This window comes from Lygodium microphyllum, chromosome 1 (genome assembly GCF_053477565.2).
Source record: "Lygodium microphyllum isolate KBCC chromosome 1, Lygodium_microphyllum_v1.1.10, whole genome shotgun sequence".
NCBI classification, from domain to species: Eukaryota; Viridiplantae; Streptophyta; class Polypodiopsida; order Schizaeales; family Lygodiaceae; genus Lygodium; species Lygodium microphyllum.
Window position 1 is genome coordinate 147,106,401 of NC_141135.1, and position 18,651 is coordinate 147,125,051.

The 18,651-nt window shown below is 41.8% G+C and overlaps 1 protein-coding gene across 1 annotated transcript; it reads left to right on the forward strand.

The window, feature by feature from the left end:
- Nucleotides 1-717: 717 nt before the first annotated feature.
- Nucleotides 718-18,194, forward strand: LOC148041790 (delta-aminolevulinic acid dehydratase, chloroplastic-like). The gene is made up of 12 exons (XM_087682441.1): nt 718-1,174; nt 15,350-15,461; nt 15,545-15,618; nt 15,775-15,843; nt 15,994-16,077; nt 16,165-16,234; nt 16,321-16,376; nt 16,497-16,618; nt 16,836-16,907; nt 16,998-17,079; nt 17,301-17,378; nt 17,477-18,194. The coding sequence occupies exons 1-12, from the start codon at nt 872-874 to the stop codon at nt 17,642-17,644; spliced, it is 1,290 nt and encodes a 429-aa protein (XP_087538567.1). The 5' UTR covers nt 718-871; the 3' UTR covers nt 17,645-18,194.
- The last annotated feature ends 457 nt before the right edge of the window (nt 18,195-18,651 follow it).

Below are 18,651 nucleotides of genomic sequence, written 5' to 3' on the forward strand. Positions count from 1 at the left end.
ATACATCAACCTGGCATATAACTTGTAGTCACATTGTGAGTAGTGCGATCAGCCCATAAGGCATAAGGTAACAACTTAGGGCACTTTGTGACCCGTCCACCGCATGCTTTGGCCAAGGCTTTCACAATTGGTAGATGGCCTCTTTCGCTCTTCCCATTTTATGATTGCATCATAATCAAAGCAAATTTTTTGTAGTTGATCTTGACGATATAAAATTTTGCACATAATTGATGGATTTGGTACAACTATGGCGGGGGTAAACTAGTGTCGTAAAAGTTTTGATCAAATTGGCATTGTCATGCATATGAAGCGCCGGTAGAAGTGGCGTGGTTAGTGGTTGTCATTGGTCAAACATCCACAATGGAAAGTGAAGTTTAAAAGTGGTTTTCACTATGATAGAGAAACCACATACGCAAAATCTACAAACACTCTTGCCTCACCGTAGTGTGACACGTGTCACAGGGTCTTTAGATGTACTGGGCACTTCGAGATGGACCACATGGTTGGTCATGTGCGCGCAATGCGCATCGTATGACGGAATTGAGGACTCGCAAGTGGCAAGGATAACACACCTGTGACCTAAGCACATGTTTCTCGCAGTTCCTTCTAGAAACGCACCAAAAGCAATGATCAGCATTGTCGTGCGTTTTGTAGCATTTAGCGTGTTCGCAAAAGTTGCCGATTTGGCGCTGTTTTTTGGGTGGGAAATTGGAATGTGGAGGCAGGGGTGTCAGGCTGTTCGGCAAAAGGGCTCAACAGTAAATAGCTACCTTATCTCACTGACATTTCCGTATTATCATTATTCGCGTGAATACCTCCCAAGTTTATCTTCTTCTTGTATCCACCGAGCGTGAGAAGCAACCGGGAGGCGATGGCGGCCTTGGCATCTTTGACCTCCTCTGCCTCTGCCCTGTCGCTCGCCTCTTCTCATTCCATAACCAATTTGTCGTGCCTGTCTTCCGCATCCTCCTCCTCGTCGGGGTGCCCTCCGACGGCCCGCCCCTGCACCAAGCTCGTTGCCGTGCGCGCGATCGCGACAGAGCCATCCGTGTCCACGAGAAAGCTTACTGTTGAAGAATGCGAGGCTGCCGCTGTGGCTGGGAACCCGCCCCCTGCTCCCCCTCCCCCTGTCAAAGGCCAGCCTCCACAGGGCACCCCTGTCCTCGCACCTTTGGTAAGTAAGGCTCTCACACAACGTGTCGTGTCTACAAGCTTCAAAAATTGAGAGAGAACGCAAATGGGCCCCATTTCTGTTTTCTTCTGTCCCTTTTCCTGAATAGCAGGAAATGCCATGAATTTAGAAAGCCTATCTGAAGATTCGTCACTTCGGATGTATTCTGGAATCTCAGAGTCGTCTTAACACTACTGCATCGCTGCACTGAGGTTTCGCGTTTCAGTGGGGTTCCAGTGGAAATAGTTCAGCCAATGCATTTCTATCTGAAGATTTGTTATGTCCGATGTATTCTAATGTGTCTGAAGATTTGTTACTTCTGATGTATTCTAATCTCGGAGTTGTCTTAACACTAATTGCTACCCTGAGCTTTGCGTTTAAGTGGGTTGTGGCTGGAAATAGGTCAGCCGATGCATTTTGTGGTGTAGTGTCAATGAGTAGCTTATGACCACATAGAGCTAGAATTACGAGTCACTTACGACCTTAGTTTCAAACCATATTGAGAGCATGCTTAGCTTGTTTTATCCAACTGGTTTATCTCAACATTCTTGCTACTTAAACAAGGACTATCTGGTTTGACTAGACCTGATGCTCTTTTTTGTCAAATGAACCTCAAAAGATCAAGCTTTTGAGATGATTATGCACTAAAAGGGGGAGAGTCTCAGCCAATGTCTATGGGGATGTGTGAGAAGTTACAATTGGAAATAGGTGACTCAATTCTCCATGGGACAAATGCTATTGGCAAATAGTTTCTAACAATTGGAGCTTTGAATTTGTTGTTGTGGTCCTACCATGGATTCGATATGGTTTGAGAGTTGCTAAGATTGGGAGAAGCAAGGCAGACAACATGATGCTTAGGTTGGCAAAATGTGCAATTTGTGCATAACCACCCCCTCTAGGCTAGGGACCTTAGTATGCATTTCAAGGTTTATATGGGACTGGAGAGGATGTAGGATGGATCTCTTAATTAGGGATTGGGATTGGCTGATATTTTTATTGGTGTAGTCTCATTGTAAAGCTTGCTTGGGGTGTGAAGGTGGATAGGTATGTTTGGAGAGGGTATGCCCAGCCATAGGGGGAAGATGACCTTTGTTGAAGCTTCTGAGGCAGAGCTAGTATAAGCAGGTATGTGCCAATATGAGATTCCCTTGTCCATTTCATACAAAGAGGGAAACTTCTATCCATGGAAGACCTTATCAAGATGTGGATTCACGATGGGGTTTTTTCTCCTAGTTGAGGTAATGTAATCGTTTGAAGTAGCTATTGGTGTTTCAAAGGATCTTTTGCAGCATTATGGTTGTGTTTCTAAATTGTGTGGTTGCCTGTTTCCATTATTTCCAATGATTTCATCACATAATTGTATCTTTTTTGAGTGATCATCTGCCTTGGAATGTGTTCTTGCCATGTTGGATTTGTTTGAGATAGGGGATGGTTGGGGAGACTAATGTAACTTTGATGGATGTGTCACTTAGCAAGCCAAAATCTTGTGAATTTTAGAATAGAGGCGAGATTGAGGACTAGATCACGATGTATGTGGCAATAATAGTCACTCAAAGTCGTGATCACTGGATGTTATGGTAAAATTTGCATTGTTTAGGGGATATTTGTTAACTGTTTAGTGCCTTGTGGCAGTCCTTTATTTCAGGATTTTTGTAATTGGATAGGAGAGTGAGATTCGCATTGAGATAAGGTTGATACGTGTATGGATTACAACATTGCATTTTCAAGTGAAGGAGAAGCTTCATAAGGATCAATACAATGCATGCTTTGTCATAGCTAGACCGATTGTAGATGGCACTGGCAGCAAGTGCTATGGCCAAATGACAAGGATTTGCATGGTTTATTCTGTTAGCCTGCTCTTTTTCAGTCTCAGTCTGTCATCTCCTGGTTGTGAGCTCCTGTCAGAGTCTGACAGGAGACAGAGGAGCTCTGTCAGGACATTTTCTGTTCAGCATGCAGTCCTGGTTTTGTTCCAGCCCAAACTGGGCTGTTTTTGTGCTGACTGCCCATTTTTCTGGGCAGTCGGCCAGATCTGGCCAGAGTCGGCCAGATCTGGCTGGTCGGCCAAATCTGGCCAGGTCAGCCAGTTTGGCTGGTCGGCCAGTTTGCTGGCCTGGGGGCTATTTATAGCAGCCCCCCCAGTCAGTCCAGTATTGCTCTCTGCAGGTACAGCACTGCTCCCTCCATCTCCATCTCCGGCATTGGTGTTGCCTCTGCTTCCAGTCTGTCCTGGTTCCCTCACTGACGCTCCGGGCTGCGTGCAGGGACTGTTTTGTCCATTCCAGTGTATTCAGCATTCATCTCAGTCAAGTGCAGACTTTCTTCCTTCATTCTCTGCTTTCTCTCTCCTCTCCGCTGTGTTCGTGCTCTTCTTCTGCTGCGCACTCTCACATATTCTTCTAGGAGCTAATAAACTATGGAGATCAAAGGAGATCTCTTTTCCTAGCTCCGATTGCTAGAAAAGGATATCCTTGATTAAGCCACTATTTTGGTGAAAGTCATTTGGGTATCAATTATTCAATTTGTAAAAGATGGCTTACTTAGATGAATTTGCTTTGTGTAATTCACCTTGTGGGCCTTCAGTAACAATAGTAGTCGAAGAAAATAAGAGAGGAAAGTTGAAATGATATTGTTAACTTGAATGGGATTGCTCATCTGGTATGTGTGAAAAAAATTGGTCAACTTATTCTCTTGTACACACCAAGGTCTAAAATAAACCTAGTACGAGGTAGCTAGAATGACTTACCTATTGTTGTTCTAACTTGTGCATGCTTAGAGATATACATTAGATGTTGATAGCATGATAGGTAATTTCAAACTTGAGTTAATGCTTATTCTAAATTCAAAAAAACAATTTTAAAAGTCATCTCATATATCTCAACTAGAATTGTCATGTAAGTATAGATAAATTTAAGTTAATAGGGGTTACATTAAAAAGTGTGGAGAGAGAGAGAGAGAGAGAGAGAGAGAGAGAGAGAGAGAGAGAGAGAGCATGATGTTATCTTTAGAGAGATCTATATGGAGCTAGAAGAGATTGATCATTGGGCATTAAGTACTGGTAGGGGATGGTGGACCAATTCTCGAGGTATTGTAGTTGATCTACATGAGGTGTGGTTCTTGGAGCTCTTCTACTTTGATTGTATGTATTTCGGGCGATGCTCCTCTTCGAGAGCTAGCGTATGATGTGCATGACAATCCCCTTAGCAATGAGGATTTTGTTCCATGCACATCTGATTGATCTAGTAATGAGCATGAGACTCATTTGAGTGATGGATTTGAGGACTTATTTGACTAGTAACCTTTTGTCTTTTTGACATTTGTATCTTCTACTATTTTGTATTTACACATGGCACTTGTGACTTGCCGCCATCATTAGAGCTAGATTTGAAGTCTCGTTTTTGATCCATTGTAGATGTTTTCCATTTTGAAATTGAAGTTTATATTTTGTCTCAACCACTTGTCATCCACATCCATATGAATTATTGTTGAAACTTGAAACTTGACTCTTATCTATATTTGTGGTTTTTAAAAGTTTAAACTAAGACTAATGTTAGAACAATTAGTATTTGGTAGACTAATTCTCAATTTCCTATGTATTTTTTAATGATTGTACAAAACATTGAATTTTATCTGGTATTTTATTGTGTATGTTTTGTACCATATTGAGTCTACGGACTGAATGGATTGGACAAAAGATATGCTAGGGAAAACATAGAATGTATGAATACAATTAAAACGCAATAAAACTTAAATATTAATGCAATAAATGCAATCACCCTAAACACAAATCACAAAACTTAAAACTCAAAACGTAAACACAAACAAAGAGAAAGAGAACTTTGAAGTGAATGGATCAATGTTGTAAATGGATGAGAGAATATATAGAATGCTCAAGGGCAAATCAATAGTAGGTGGCTCTTGTGGGAGTAGGTAGAGGGAGGTTTCCATGTGTGTTGTCCACCAAAGATGGATCCTGAATGCAGTAACCACCAATCGGAGCAAAGATTGACAAAGAAAGGTGATGAAAAACACAAAAACAACATGGTACAAATTCAAATGCAAAACAAGCCGACCCTGAAAATGACAGGGTAGTGGGCTGGAAACTAAAACGCAATAGTCATGGGGGTTGAAATTGGTCAATGTTGCAAGGTAATTGCTTGAAGATGATGACAGATAATCATTGACGGTAGTGGGAAGTTGGTTGACAGTTGTAGACCATGTTGTAGTAGTCTTTCTCTCTCCTCACTACTGTCTGCATCAGATTCAGCTTCTCACTGTTGCGTTTGCTGGTGTTCGACATTTGGAGGTTGCCTTGCTACGATTGGAATCCGTTTGGAGTACGATACACTCTCCTGCTCATTATCCCTATCCTGATCCTTGAGATACAACAGTTCAAGGTTCAGTATTCATTCACTGCACAGTGTGTTTGCTGCATGAGCATCGTATTATTAGTTGTCATATCATTTCATTTATTCACTGTGTTCATTGTCTTCGAGTTACCCTAATCCTAATCCTAAATGTGTTCTTTTATTAGGCTGTGCTTTGTCGTACGGTTTCTGTTTATGCTTCTGTATTAGGGTATTTTCTTTACATGGTATTAGAGCTTGGTACTCTCTGAGAAACTTAAGTCTTTGATCTGAGAGCCCTTCGCAAGAAGCAATAACAACAGTTGGTTTAAAATACTTCGAATATATCAACACCGATTCAGTCTTTAGAACAGCCTACGCCAAGGACCGAGCGAGTGGGCCGATCAGCTTGCTCCACAAAGTTCCGACATAGCGGATGACACATTTGAGTACATGGAAGAAAAGACAGGCAAGCTGACCTCTGAAGAATATAAACTAATCATAGCCTATTGACAAAAGAAGATTGACGAGCTTGACCGAACAATTGCCCTTTAAGAAAAGCTTCTGAATAAAGGTATGCATGATTTTCACTTCTCGGATGTTGCGCGTAAGTTTGATGATGTTGTAGGGTCGTCGAGACCTTCATCAAGGATGGGCCCCCCTCTTGGAGAGCAAGATCTGGAGTATTTTCCAAATTTTCAGACTCTTTCATTCTCTCTGGTGCAAGGTACTTTTGATTTGTCTTTTGTGTCTTTTTCTTTTACCTCTTCTATTTTGCAATATACTGATAGAGATCATGTGGAAGAAAGAGACGAGTCTGTTGATTACCGAAAATGTTCTCTTGAGGATCAATTCTTGTATGTTAAAATACGTCGCAAGAATTATAAGAAAAAGTCAAGTATCTCTTCTTCTGCCCTTATTTTTTTTTCGTCTACTTCACATAATCAAAATGAATTTAGTATTCCTTTCACTTCATTACATGGTGCATCATCATCTTTACAGTTTCATTTTCAGTCTTTAAATGATAAAAATGAACTTAGAGAATATGCACCTTATACATCTCACTTTCAAAACCCATCCATCCCACCACATTCTTTCGTTGCTTCACCACTTCCATTTACACCATTTACATTTTCATTTCAGACATCTCATGTCGCACTGCACATCATATCGGGGGGTTATGAAAACATAGGCACATTCTTTAGGACCTCATCCTTCCCTCAGCCGGGTGGTGTTCCACCTACCTCATACACAATTTTGGGATCATTGCAGCCTGGGTATCCCACTCAGTCTTTCCCGAGTGTGGATCAATTGCCTCCACAGTTTGCCTCCATGACATTGTCTAGTGGATCTTTTGGTCATCCTGCTGTGTTCCAGCCTCGCTTTGGATAAGACTACCATGTCCCAGTGTCTCCACCTACACCGGCACCTTATGGAAACATTCATGTTCCAATGGCTCCGTATGAATCGAGACTTATTGAATACTCACACCCTTCTTCTGTCTACCTCTCTCTTTCCGCTCCGTCTTTCTCTTATCAGACATACCCACCTCCATCATCTTTTCCACCATCATCTTATACCACCTACCCGGCACCTCATGGTTCTAGCTCATCTCCTGCCAAGAATGCATTTAATGATAAGACTCGTTTTAACGGGTCAAACTTTACCACTTGGTCGAATTTGATGAGACGTGTCATTGACTCTTAGAACCTATGGGATCTTGTGTAGGGATTGGAACCCCAACCCAATCCCGCATTTGTTCCATACAAGGTTGTCCGCTTATGGAAGGCTAGTAATTTCTCCGTTATTGTTGAGTTGATGCTGGGCTTATTGCCTGAGTTTCATTATCAACTTTAGCATTTTGACTTAGCGTCAGAGCGATGGGCACAGTTGACTGATTGCTATGCGGCCCGGGATACGACCCGTCGTATTCATCTTGACTGTGAGCTTCAGCTTTTTAAAATCACTGACCGGGATGACTTGAAAGTCAAGTTGGTTGAATATCGGCGTCTCCTTGCTGAATTCTCCACTACGGAGACTCCCAAGTCCTCTGACGATCAGGTCACATTGTTCCTAAATAAACTTCCTAAGAAATACTTTAATTTTGTGGAAGGAATTGTTTCAAAGACTACCATGTCCACATTCTATGAATTTGGAAATGGCACAGTCATGGAAATGACACGCTCTATGCTGTTCGTTGCAGAGCTTCCTGAGCCCCTTTGGTTCGAGGTTGTTAACACTTCGGTATATATGCTCAACCGGTGCCCGACTGCGGCTCTTTCTTAGAAGACCCTCTATGAGGTATTTTTGGCTCTCGGCCTGTTATTTTTCATTTTAGAGTCTTCAGGTGTTGTACGTACACACACGTCTGATCACAAGATAGGTAAGCTTACCACTTCGGATCAGACACGGCCAATGGCCAAGCCTCTTGATCCTATTCTTCACTTGTCGAAGGATATCCTAGGGCAACCCTTCGATGCACACACCTATCATTTTGTTGTAGAAAAACTTCTTTGGTTAATTCACACTAGGCCAGATTTAGCTTACTCAATTAGCATACTCAGTCAGTATTTCACAGCATATGTTCTTATGGCTTAACATATGGTTCTGGTTTATGTTTGCAAGGGTACACTAATTTTGATTGGGTAGGAGATCCTGACACTCGGCGTTCCCATGGCGGCTACCTCTTTACCTTGGGCACGACTCCCATTTCTTGGTCTAGCCGTAAGCAAGAGAGGGCGGCGGTTTCCACGGCCGAGACCGAGTATCGGGCTCTCTTTGATAGCACCACCGAGGCCATCTATCTGAGGAGTTTACTGGCAACGCTTCATTTTCCATGTGACTCTCCCACAGTTGTCTACTGCGACAACCAGAGTACCATTGCCCTTGCGGGCAATCCGATCATCACACCACAGACACGGCATGTGGGAGTCCACTTCCATTTTCCCAGAGAGCAGGTTGAGCTAAGCACTATTCGCCTAGAGTTTGTGCCTTCATCAGATAATTTTGATGATATCTTGACCAAAGCGGTTAATTGCTACCCAGGATCGGCTTGGGTATATCCTCCCCTACTTCTTCAGCTTGACGGAGAGAGGGTGCTTCCATCTTGGTTTCTCTTCCAATTTGACAGGGGGTGGCTTCTACTCTTGATCGTGATAGTGATGATGCTTACAATTTTTAGACATTACATTTACTTATTCTTTTATATTGTATTATGGGCATTTGTAACTTCATCTGTACCGTAAAGATGACCTGATTGTAAAAGGACACTTGGACAAGTGACCAATTCCCCTACAAGGGCACTGTCCTAGTGGAACCGTTGCATAGCATATTGCATGAGCATGACATCTTGCATCTTCCTTTGCATTACCCCATGCATTGGCATTCTGTTCATGTATACATGCATCTGTGCGATTTATCCCTTTTTGGTCTTTTGGAGCGGTCGACTCTAGGATCCACCATATTCGTAGCATAACACATGGGTAGTTCTCCTAACAACAGTTTCCCTACCCTTGCTTGCTTGCTTGTTTTGCTTGTCTTGCTAAGCCCACCATCCTCTTTTTTGCCTTTCCATATATTTACCACATGATTGACACATGCATACACTTGTTCTTATCCTTAGGCACTTATCCTAGTCAGTGCGAGGGATTGGTTTGTTAGTTTTGTGCTTGACTTGGGTTTAAAACTCTCTTTATCTTTTCCTATCTGTCACTTAATCAGCTGTTGCTCTTATATTACTTAATGTATTTTCAAAACATAAAAAAAAAAAAAAGTCCATTGATTCCATCCGCCTTTGTAGGACTTGGTAGGCCCTTGGGCAGCTGCTGAGCACCCTTGGTCCAATGCCCTGGCCTCTCTGGGGTGATCACTTGGGCTCCCTTGGTAAGATAACCATTGCCTTTGTAGTCTTGGTAGGCCACTAGGCAGCCGACGTCCACCCTTTGTCTGATGCCTTGGCTACTTTGGGGTGGGACGCCTTGGGGTAAATCAAAATTTAGGCTGGCTTACTTTTCTCGCTCTATTTTGGGCCTGAGAGGGGGTATTGTGCTAAGAATTGCTCTTAGCCACTTAAACAGCCCCAAAACATGCTTATTTTAGGCTTATTTTAGCCAAAACCCTAAAACGGGAAGCGGATCGAGAGAGATAAGTGGAAGAGGAACTAGAACCCTAATTTTCTATAAATTGGCAGCTAGCCCTCCACTCTTCCCCCTAATCTCGTTTTTGCAGGTTTCAGGTGTTATCAGCTTGGTGCCCACACCCCATTCGCGAGAGACATCTCAGCCCTTGCTGTCCATCACTGTTCCTTACAGTTTGGCGCTTGCTTTCAGCCCTCCACATGCTGATTGCTGTTGTTTTTACGTGGCGACTAATTGCTGATCATATGCACTGTTGTCGTACCGACTGCTACGTCAACAAACTGCTGCGTTTGTAGAACCCCAGTTGCTGCCCTGATAGTTTTCTCTCTCTTGCTACAGCCACTGCAGTTTTTCTCTCTCTTGCAAGGTGTCCTGCCTGCGTTTTTAGTCTCTCTCTCTCTTGTAGGTTGTTTTGCCTACGTCTTTAGTCTTTCTCTCACCTGTAGCTTGCGTTTTTAGTTTTTCTCTCTCTTGCAGGCTGTCCTGTCTGCGTTTTTAGTCTTTCTCTCACCTGTTGCCTGCGTTTTTAGTATTTCTCTTCTCACTGTTGTCTGCACTAGATCTAGCTTCTCACTGCTGCGTTTGTTGGTGTTCAACATTCAGAGGCTGCCTTGCTACGATTCAGGATTCGTTCGGAGTACGATACTCTCTCCTGCTCATTATCCCTGCCCTAATCCTTGAGATACAGGAGTTCGAGGTTCAGTATTCACTCACTGTATAGTGTGTTTGTTGTATGAGCATTGAATTATTAGTTATCATATCATTTCATTTATTCACTGTGTTCATTGTCTTTGAGTTACCCTAACCCTAACCCTAACTGTGTTTTTTTATCAGTCTGTGCTTTGTTATATGGTTTCTGTTTTTTACTTCTGTGTTAGGGTATTTTCTTTACAGATCCGTCCCTTGAAATCCCCTGTGGGGCATGCCTGTAACCCCTTGGAGGCATCTCGCAAGATCGCAATGCGTCGTGTCCCAACACCGTTTCCCAACTCAACATGCACCTTGTCGAGAAATAACAAATGATGTATGCTCCAGGAAGAGATGTCTTGAATCCCATATGCACAGTGAGGAGAGTGGAGAAGCTGAAAAGCTATAAAGACATGTACTTGGTTCACTTTTGTATATATGTTATTGATACTTTGTATTTCATTTTGAGTCTCTGTCATGGTCAGCTCAAGATTGTGTTTATGAGTCCAAGCCTACATCTTGGAACCTAATTCACTTGAGGAACAATTTTCCTTCTTGTCTATGTCACTATGAGTCTTGTTACCGACTTTCATCTCCTTCATAAGTCAGTGCTATGCTCTAAAGCCATATTCTCTTTCATGGTATTAGAGCCCAGTCGGGCATGGCACTAATCTTCCAGCTTCAATTCACTCTTACCTAGCTCAACTTGAGCTCAGATCAACTCAGGACAAGTTTGGAATCCCAGTTCCTACTCCTCAAAGTAGATGCAGAATGACCACCACCAAAGTCAATTCATGAATGAAGAAGAAGAAAAAGATACTTTCTCTATCATCAATAACTCTTATAGATTGTTCTAGGAATTTGTTTCCATAGTGGATTTGCTTTGTAAAAACCTTTGCCAAAGATGTAAAGTCTCAAGCTTTAACTTGACTAGGCTACCTATGAGCTAGTTTCCCGGGCCATATTATCATGTTAGGGGGGCAAAAGCCAGTAAGTGTAGAGACTCATCATTTAAGGGGAGGTGTTGAGAAATAACAAATGATGTATGCTTCTGGAAGAGATGTCTTGAATCCCATATGCATAATGAGGAGAGTGGAGAAGCTGAAAAGCTATAAAGGCATGTACTTGGTTCACTTTTGTATATATGCTATTGGTACTTTGTACTTCATTTTGAGTCTCTTTCATGGTCAGCTCAAGATTGTGTTTATGAGTCTAAGCCTACATCATGGAACCTAATTCACTTGAGGAACAATTTGTCTTTTTGTCTATGTCACTATGAGTCATGTTACCGACTTCCATTCTCCATAAGTCAGCGTTATGCTCTAGATCCATATTCTCTTTCACACCTGTCACGCACTCAACACACACCTCAATGCACATGACATGGCACCAAAGTTCGCAAAATGGTCAATCTTAAGGGTAAAGCTCATATTCATGAAAGGGGGACTTTATACATGACGAGCCGAAGGCGCAGAGTATCATGGTTGGCAAGTGGGGGCTAGCACTGTCAACACACTTCCAAGTACGTCTCGACGCTGCAGGGTGCTGATGTAAAGTGCTGATTAGTTTGTAATGCATTTTTAGCTTAACGCGCCCTCTCAATCCCAAAACTAGAATCAAGAACGGATTGGAAGATAAGCTTAAGCCCATTTTTATCCCAAGGTATTTCACCCCAAAGCAACTAGGGCATTGGATAGAGGGTGCACGTTAGCTTCCAATGGTCTACCAAGACAATAGAGGCAATGGTTATCTTACCAAGGGAGCCCAAGTGATCACCCTAGATAGGCCAAGGTATTGGACAAAGGATCAAGACCTACAAAGGTAGATTGAAACACATTGAACTTTTTTTTTTAATCTTTAAAAAAAGTGATTTAGTGGAGAAGAAAATAACAATGCCCAGGGGAGAAAAAAAAGGGATGGTTAGATCGAATACATCACAAAACAAACAAGTTAACTTGACTACTTGAGAGTGTTGGTGATGAGGGAGAAGGGAGAATAAGTATATAGGTGTGGTGATAATGTGGTGAAAGAATTGTTTGTGGAAACAACTTAGGATCTGCTTTGGGATGCTTTGCACAATGAGATGCAAAGAGTGATGCTACATGATGAGAATACACATGCAAGAGGTGCCACTTGGAGAGAGTCCCTCATGGGAAAATTGTTCGCTTTTCCAAGCACCCTTTTACAAAGATGATGGTGATCATGCAATGCAAAGGGAAGGTATAACAGGAAAGAGAGGCTGATGTTGAAGACAAATGTTGGAACCCTATAGAATACCAAGAAATGGTCGAGATCCCCCCTTGACCATGTATGTTGATGCTGAAGGAGAAAGAACCTGATGTCACCCTTCATATGGTGTTGAGAACCATGATGAATTGGATGATGAAGATGAAGGTAGGCTTGATACATCTTAGCCAAAATAGCCAAAGGAGAATCAATCATGTGGGTACGCAGAACATGCCCGTACTCAATCTAAAAGAGTGCTTCAATGCTGATCAAGTGGCGTAGGAAAGCCCAAATCTCAAGCTTAGGAGAGGGCTCCATGCTAGTCGAGAAGTGCCAAGATACTAGTCCACCATGCAAATAGATCGAATGGATGGAGGAGGAAGACTTGATCCTCTCCAACTGGAAGAGTAGGGAAAAGGCAACTACCAAGGTAGTCGAGATGTGCCCTTACTTGATCTCAAGAGAGGGCTCCAATGTTGACCAAGTGTCATAGGCATGCCAGAAACTCAACCTTGGGAGATGGATCCTATGCCAATCAAGAATACAAAGGCACAACCACCATTGTAATAGTCCACCTATCATGGTAAAAGAAAAATAAACTAGAAGTGCAGAAAATGATGGATAAATGATTAAAACACCTCATTTGAAAGAAAAGAAAGATATTTGCCTAGAGAAGAAGGATACGCAAGACCTGATCTCAAGAGGGAATATACTGTCTTTGTCTCCATGCTGATGGAGGCAATATTCACCAAGGCAAGAACTGAAAAACAAACCTTCAGCCCGTATAGGACGTGGAATGTTAGTGCTAAACCAAAATATAAAACCCAACATGAAAGATCAATAGAGAAATCAGCATACTAGATGTTTCATATTTGGATGCTTTAGATGTTGTTAGAGCAAGATACATCGGAAGTAAATGAAAAAAGGAAGTGTGTAGTAGAAGAATTGAAAAGGTGCAGCCAAGTCTAAAGCAAACTGGCTTAAGGTTCCTAAGGGTGACCTAGGACTCCTAAGAGACTAATCTACTGGAAGGTAATGACTGAATGAGTTAGAGATGATATGAGGCACTGATTGAGGAGGAGATCCAAGATCCGCTGCACTGGTGGCTAGTCATTGATGAACACGGATACCATGGGGTGGAGAAACTGCGCTACCTCCTTGAGAAAGGCCCCCTCTCCCCCTTGAAGTGGCATTACCACTATCAAAAGGGCCAAGGTTGGTTTAGGAATGGGAATTGGATTTAGCTTTGGTATGGTTAGAAGACCCTTAGCTGGGGATAAGGTAATTTTGGGTGTGGTTCTAAGATCCTTGGCCTTTGAGTAACAATTGTCATCTACATGTCCAAGTTTTTGGTAAAATGTAAAAAACCTATTCTTTTTAGGCAAGAAGTGCCAAGGGGTCTTTGTGAGGGTGTGAGTGTACCTCTCCCTTTTTCCTTCAAAGGAGACTGACCATCGACATCAGAACATGGTCCATGTTTAGGGTAAATTGGGGAGGCAGAATCGGATCTAAATGTTGAGGTGATTTTTTTCCTTGTTTCATTCAAAGAAGTTGCTAATGATGTACCAGGGTGCAAAGTGCTATACCTTTTGAGTGTCTAGTGATGGCCTTAAACCTTGATGTGCATCAAAGACAATGTGTTCTAAGATTGGATAACCTATTGTAGGTCTACAATAAGGATCTAAGTTGAATGAAGGGGCATCTAAATGTGAAGTAAATGTGGGAGGGAGGGGTGGGGAATGTGAAGGCGAATGGGAAGTACCAAACTCATACTCAATTGAAATAGAGGATGAAGGATTACCTTGTGGAACATCTCTATACACAGTTTTCTCTAAAACCATACTGGTACCAATGTGGGTCTAAATGAATGGTAACTTACAGTTGGTCCTTGCATAACAGGATGCGTATAGACGAAATCAGACTCGCACAAAAATGAATTGTACAAACCTATCAACCACTAGGCTTCATTGTGAAGAGAACCTTTGGCTGCGTCCCAAGTGGATAGTCTTTCCTCAATTGAGAGGTGACCAACCTCATCAGCAAAGTGCTCCAACTAAGATTCACCTTGTGAATAAGTAAGAGACAAAGAAGAGTTGGGGCTTGGGGAGTGATCCCTACAAGAAAAGTTAGTAGAAGGAGCATTGTCCTCCAAATCAAGACCATAATGATATTCTTATAAGGTCGAGGCTTTCAATTTAATGCCCACATTTGACCTTGTTCCTTTTGCCTTTGCTTGTATCACATAGACTGTACGCTTGCATGCCAATGTCAAATCCTTCATTGCCAGTTGCAATGTCACTTTGGCTAAAGCTAAAGGTACGAAAACTATAGTCATTATTATTGAAAATCTTAGGTAAGGTTTAATCAAATCATTAGAAATCTCATTTACATTTCTCATTTTGGTGATGATCCCCACCTTCTCAAGGAAATCATTCATATCACCCTCATTCTTCACCAAGCAATGGAACTGCTGCATCAAATAGGCTACACTTCCCTACTAGTATAAAGCTTTAAGAGATTGCAGCATGCTGTAAAGTTATTTAAGTAGTAAGTAGGAGCATACAATCCTGAACAGACCAAAGCTTGCATATCTGGATTAAATTAGACCGTGTGCAGATGCGGGAGTGTAAGTGTGTTGGATAAGTTTTTGAACTTGGTTCTTTTACAGCAGTACACGATCTGAAAGTTCAAGACAGTATTTCATCTTTTTTTTTTGGTATGCTAACAAAATGGTATTTGTTGATCTGATGTGTTTTCTAAAATATGTTTCTGTAAGTTTCCAGAATTTGATGAAACGCCCTCGTCGAAACAGGAAATCTCCAGCTCTGCGGGCAGCTTGTCAAGAAACCACAGTGACACCTGCAAATTTTATTCTTCCTCTCTTCATACATGAAGGTAAGTGCTTTATTTGCACTTAAAATTGGCTCTCCAGATGAACTTTTTTAACTGCATTGCATTGGCATGTGCATATATTTTAGGTGAGGAGAACACTCCTATTGGAGCAATGCCAGGATGCTATCGCCTTGGTTGGAGGCATGGTCTGGTTGAAGAGGTGACATAGTTAATCTCTAATATTGTTATAAGAACCTCTAACATGCATGAGCTGGCACCTTTTCTTAGGGGGAGGGCATGGAAAGCATGCAAACATTTCTCTAAATCACTTTGTGTTCCTGTGCTTCAAACACTGAGTATCACTGACTTTGTGCAGGTCTACAAGGCTAGAGATGTAGGTGTGAATAGTGTTGTGCTGTTTCCAAAAGTGCCAGATGCATTGAAGGTAAACTAGCCTGGCTCCTCCATCCACACTGCAGGTGCAGGCCACCCTGTGCTTGCCATCGTCTCCTTACTTGTTCTACTTTCTTCTACGTGCATGGTATAATGATCTTCACAGACCAATGACTTGTGCGCTTACTGGGCTGTTTTACAGTCAGCAACTGGTGATGAAGCATATAACCCAGATGGGATTGTGCCAAGATCTATACGGCTTTTGAAAGACAAGTTTACAGATATCGTATGGCTGATTGCTCTTTCTTCTATTTATAGTTTTCCTTAGTGACATCAACCGTCTTTGGTTTTAAGTTTGCCATTGTGTATATAGGTCATATATACTGATGTTGCTCTGGACCCATATTCATCAGATGGACATGATGGCATAGTGAGATCAGATGGTCTGTGTATTTTTCTCCATTTGTTATGCTGATTCCTATATGATTTTCTGTGCTATGCTTAGCTAAGATTCAGTTTTTGTGCTCAGGTGTAATAATGAATGATGAGACAGTGCTTCAGCTATGTAAGCAAGCGGTCGCACAGGTCTTTATCTTTGAGGATCCTGCTCAATGGCTTTAGTTGCAAGTCAGTAGTTACAGAAGTTTGGAATTGTACCTTTCACCAGGGTATGCCTCAGGTTTTTGTGTGTGCTTTGCATCACAGGCTAGAGCCGGAGCAGATGTGGTTAGCCCAAGTGATATGATGGATGGGCGTGTTGGTGCAATTCGGAGGGCCCTAGATGCAGAAGGTTTTCAAGATGTGTCAATCATGTCTTATACAGCGAAGTATGTGCCTTGACACATATCTAAGATCAAGAAAGTGTGTTGTTGAGTGTTGGTCTGTCTTTATGAGTTATGGGACCTGTCACATGGGTTTCTAAGGCCTACATTTTGAAATGAACTATTAGCTTTTTACCCTAAACACGGTGAAGTAAAGCTCTGTGCTATATTTAGTTGTTTCCTCATGGGTTGAATATTGATGCAACATGACCTTCATAAACAGGTTTGCAAGTGCTTTCTATGGGCCTTTTAGGGAGGCACTTGAATCAAATCCTCGCTTTGGTGATAAAAAGACGTAAGAGTTTCAAATTGGATTTACAACATGCATACATCTACCTGTCTACCTGTACCTTTTGCAGTCATTGTCACCTTCATCTGTTGGCAGGTACCAGATGAATCCAGGTAACTACAGAGAAGCTCTGCTTGAGACACGCACAGATGAAGAAGAAGGGGCAGATATTTTGATGGTATGGTCTCTCTATATTTAAACATGGAGAAATTCCAACCTAGATGAAAGGATGATTTGAGTGGCAATGCATTAGTAGATCATGTTTGGTTTTAAGTAAGGGTTTGCTTATGCAGCTAATTAGTGTTTGTTCACTGTACATAAAGTTAGCAGGAGTTGATTTTGCTATGAGAACGAAGGCATTTGTAAGAAGCTTCATTTGTTCATCTTATTTAAGTGCAGGTCAAACCAGCAATGCCATATTTAGATGTGATCCGGCTTCTTCGAGATTCTTCGTCACTGCCTATCTCAGCATACCAGGTAAAAGCTGATCATAAAGTTGTTTAGTGTTGCTTAGAATAGCTAACCCTATGTGAACCATATTTGTTCTGACTTTTTACTTGTGCTTGGTTCGCAAGGTTTCTGGGGAATATTCAATGATTAAAGCTGCAGCTGCCCAAGGGATGCTGGATGAAAAGAAAGCAGTCTTGGAGTCTTTGCTCTGTATCAAGCGTGCCGGTGCAGACATTATACTCACATATTTTGCATTGCAGGCAGCAAGATATCTATGCGCGGAGCGCTTTTAGGCTGTTTTGAAAAGCTTTACTGACTGCCCACTTCCCTTCTTCCTGTGTCCCTATTCCCATTTATCCTTTGCGTCAAACTTGTCCTGTTGCATGAAGAAAACTAAAGCCTGTGGTCATCCACACTGGACTTGGAGGAATAGAGGTGTCCTAAACTTTGCAGTTTCAGCTGTTTATGCCATATTTATTTCTCATACGAGGCCAATGGGTGTCAAATTGAGTATTTTACCTATCAGTGTTGTGAGTATGGGCCTCTCGTCTTTCACCATGTGCCCACAAACTGGAAGACCATCCAATTTATTGCGCTGGAACCATGTGCCAAACACTTTCTATGTATGTAAAGGTGGATACTGAACTACCACTGAGTTGTCATGCAAATGGTGTGGTTGTTTTGCAACCAGCCTGTGAAAATGTAGAGTTTGCCAGATTATGCACTAGGTGAACATAGTTGAAGGATGCCACATTGATGAGTTTAGTATTGCTTTTATAGAGCAAGTGTAAGCAGACATTCCAGATCTCTTATTGAACCAATTTGAACAAACTGTTCTGGGTACACCTGTATGAATGTTGCCATGTTTTTGTGTGGACAAAGCAATGCTATTGCCTGAATTCCATGTTATTGTGCAATATGGTGGATTAGTTTTAATGGTATTTCCTATTATGGCCTTTATATTTTCTAGTTGCTTATATTTCCTATTATAGCTTAATGTTTAGGCTTTTTGAACTCTCCTATTATGGCCTTTATATTTTCTAGTTGCTTTCATCTTGGCTATCTCACTTGGTTGTGCTAGTGTGTGTACTCATTTGTGATATGCATTTTGGTTCCCCCAAACATTTTGAGAGAGAATAATAGTACTCCATATCACATCTCAAGTGTGTATGTGGTAAGTAGGAAAAATCTTCTAACCATATTCCTTCAAATACTACGTACTACATATATATCTTGAGTAGATATGTCGCACATGAAAGTAATCAATTCACATCAAGCAAATCAAGGTAGATTGTTTATG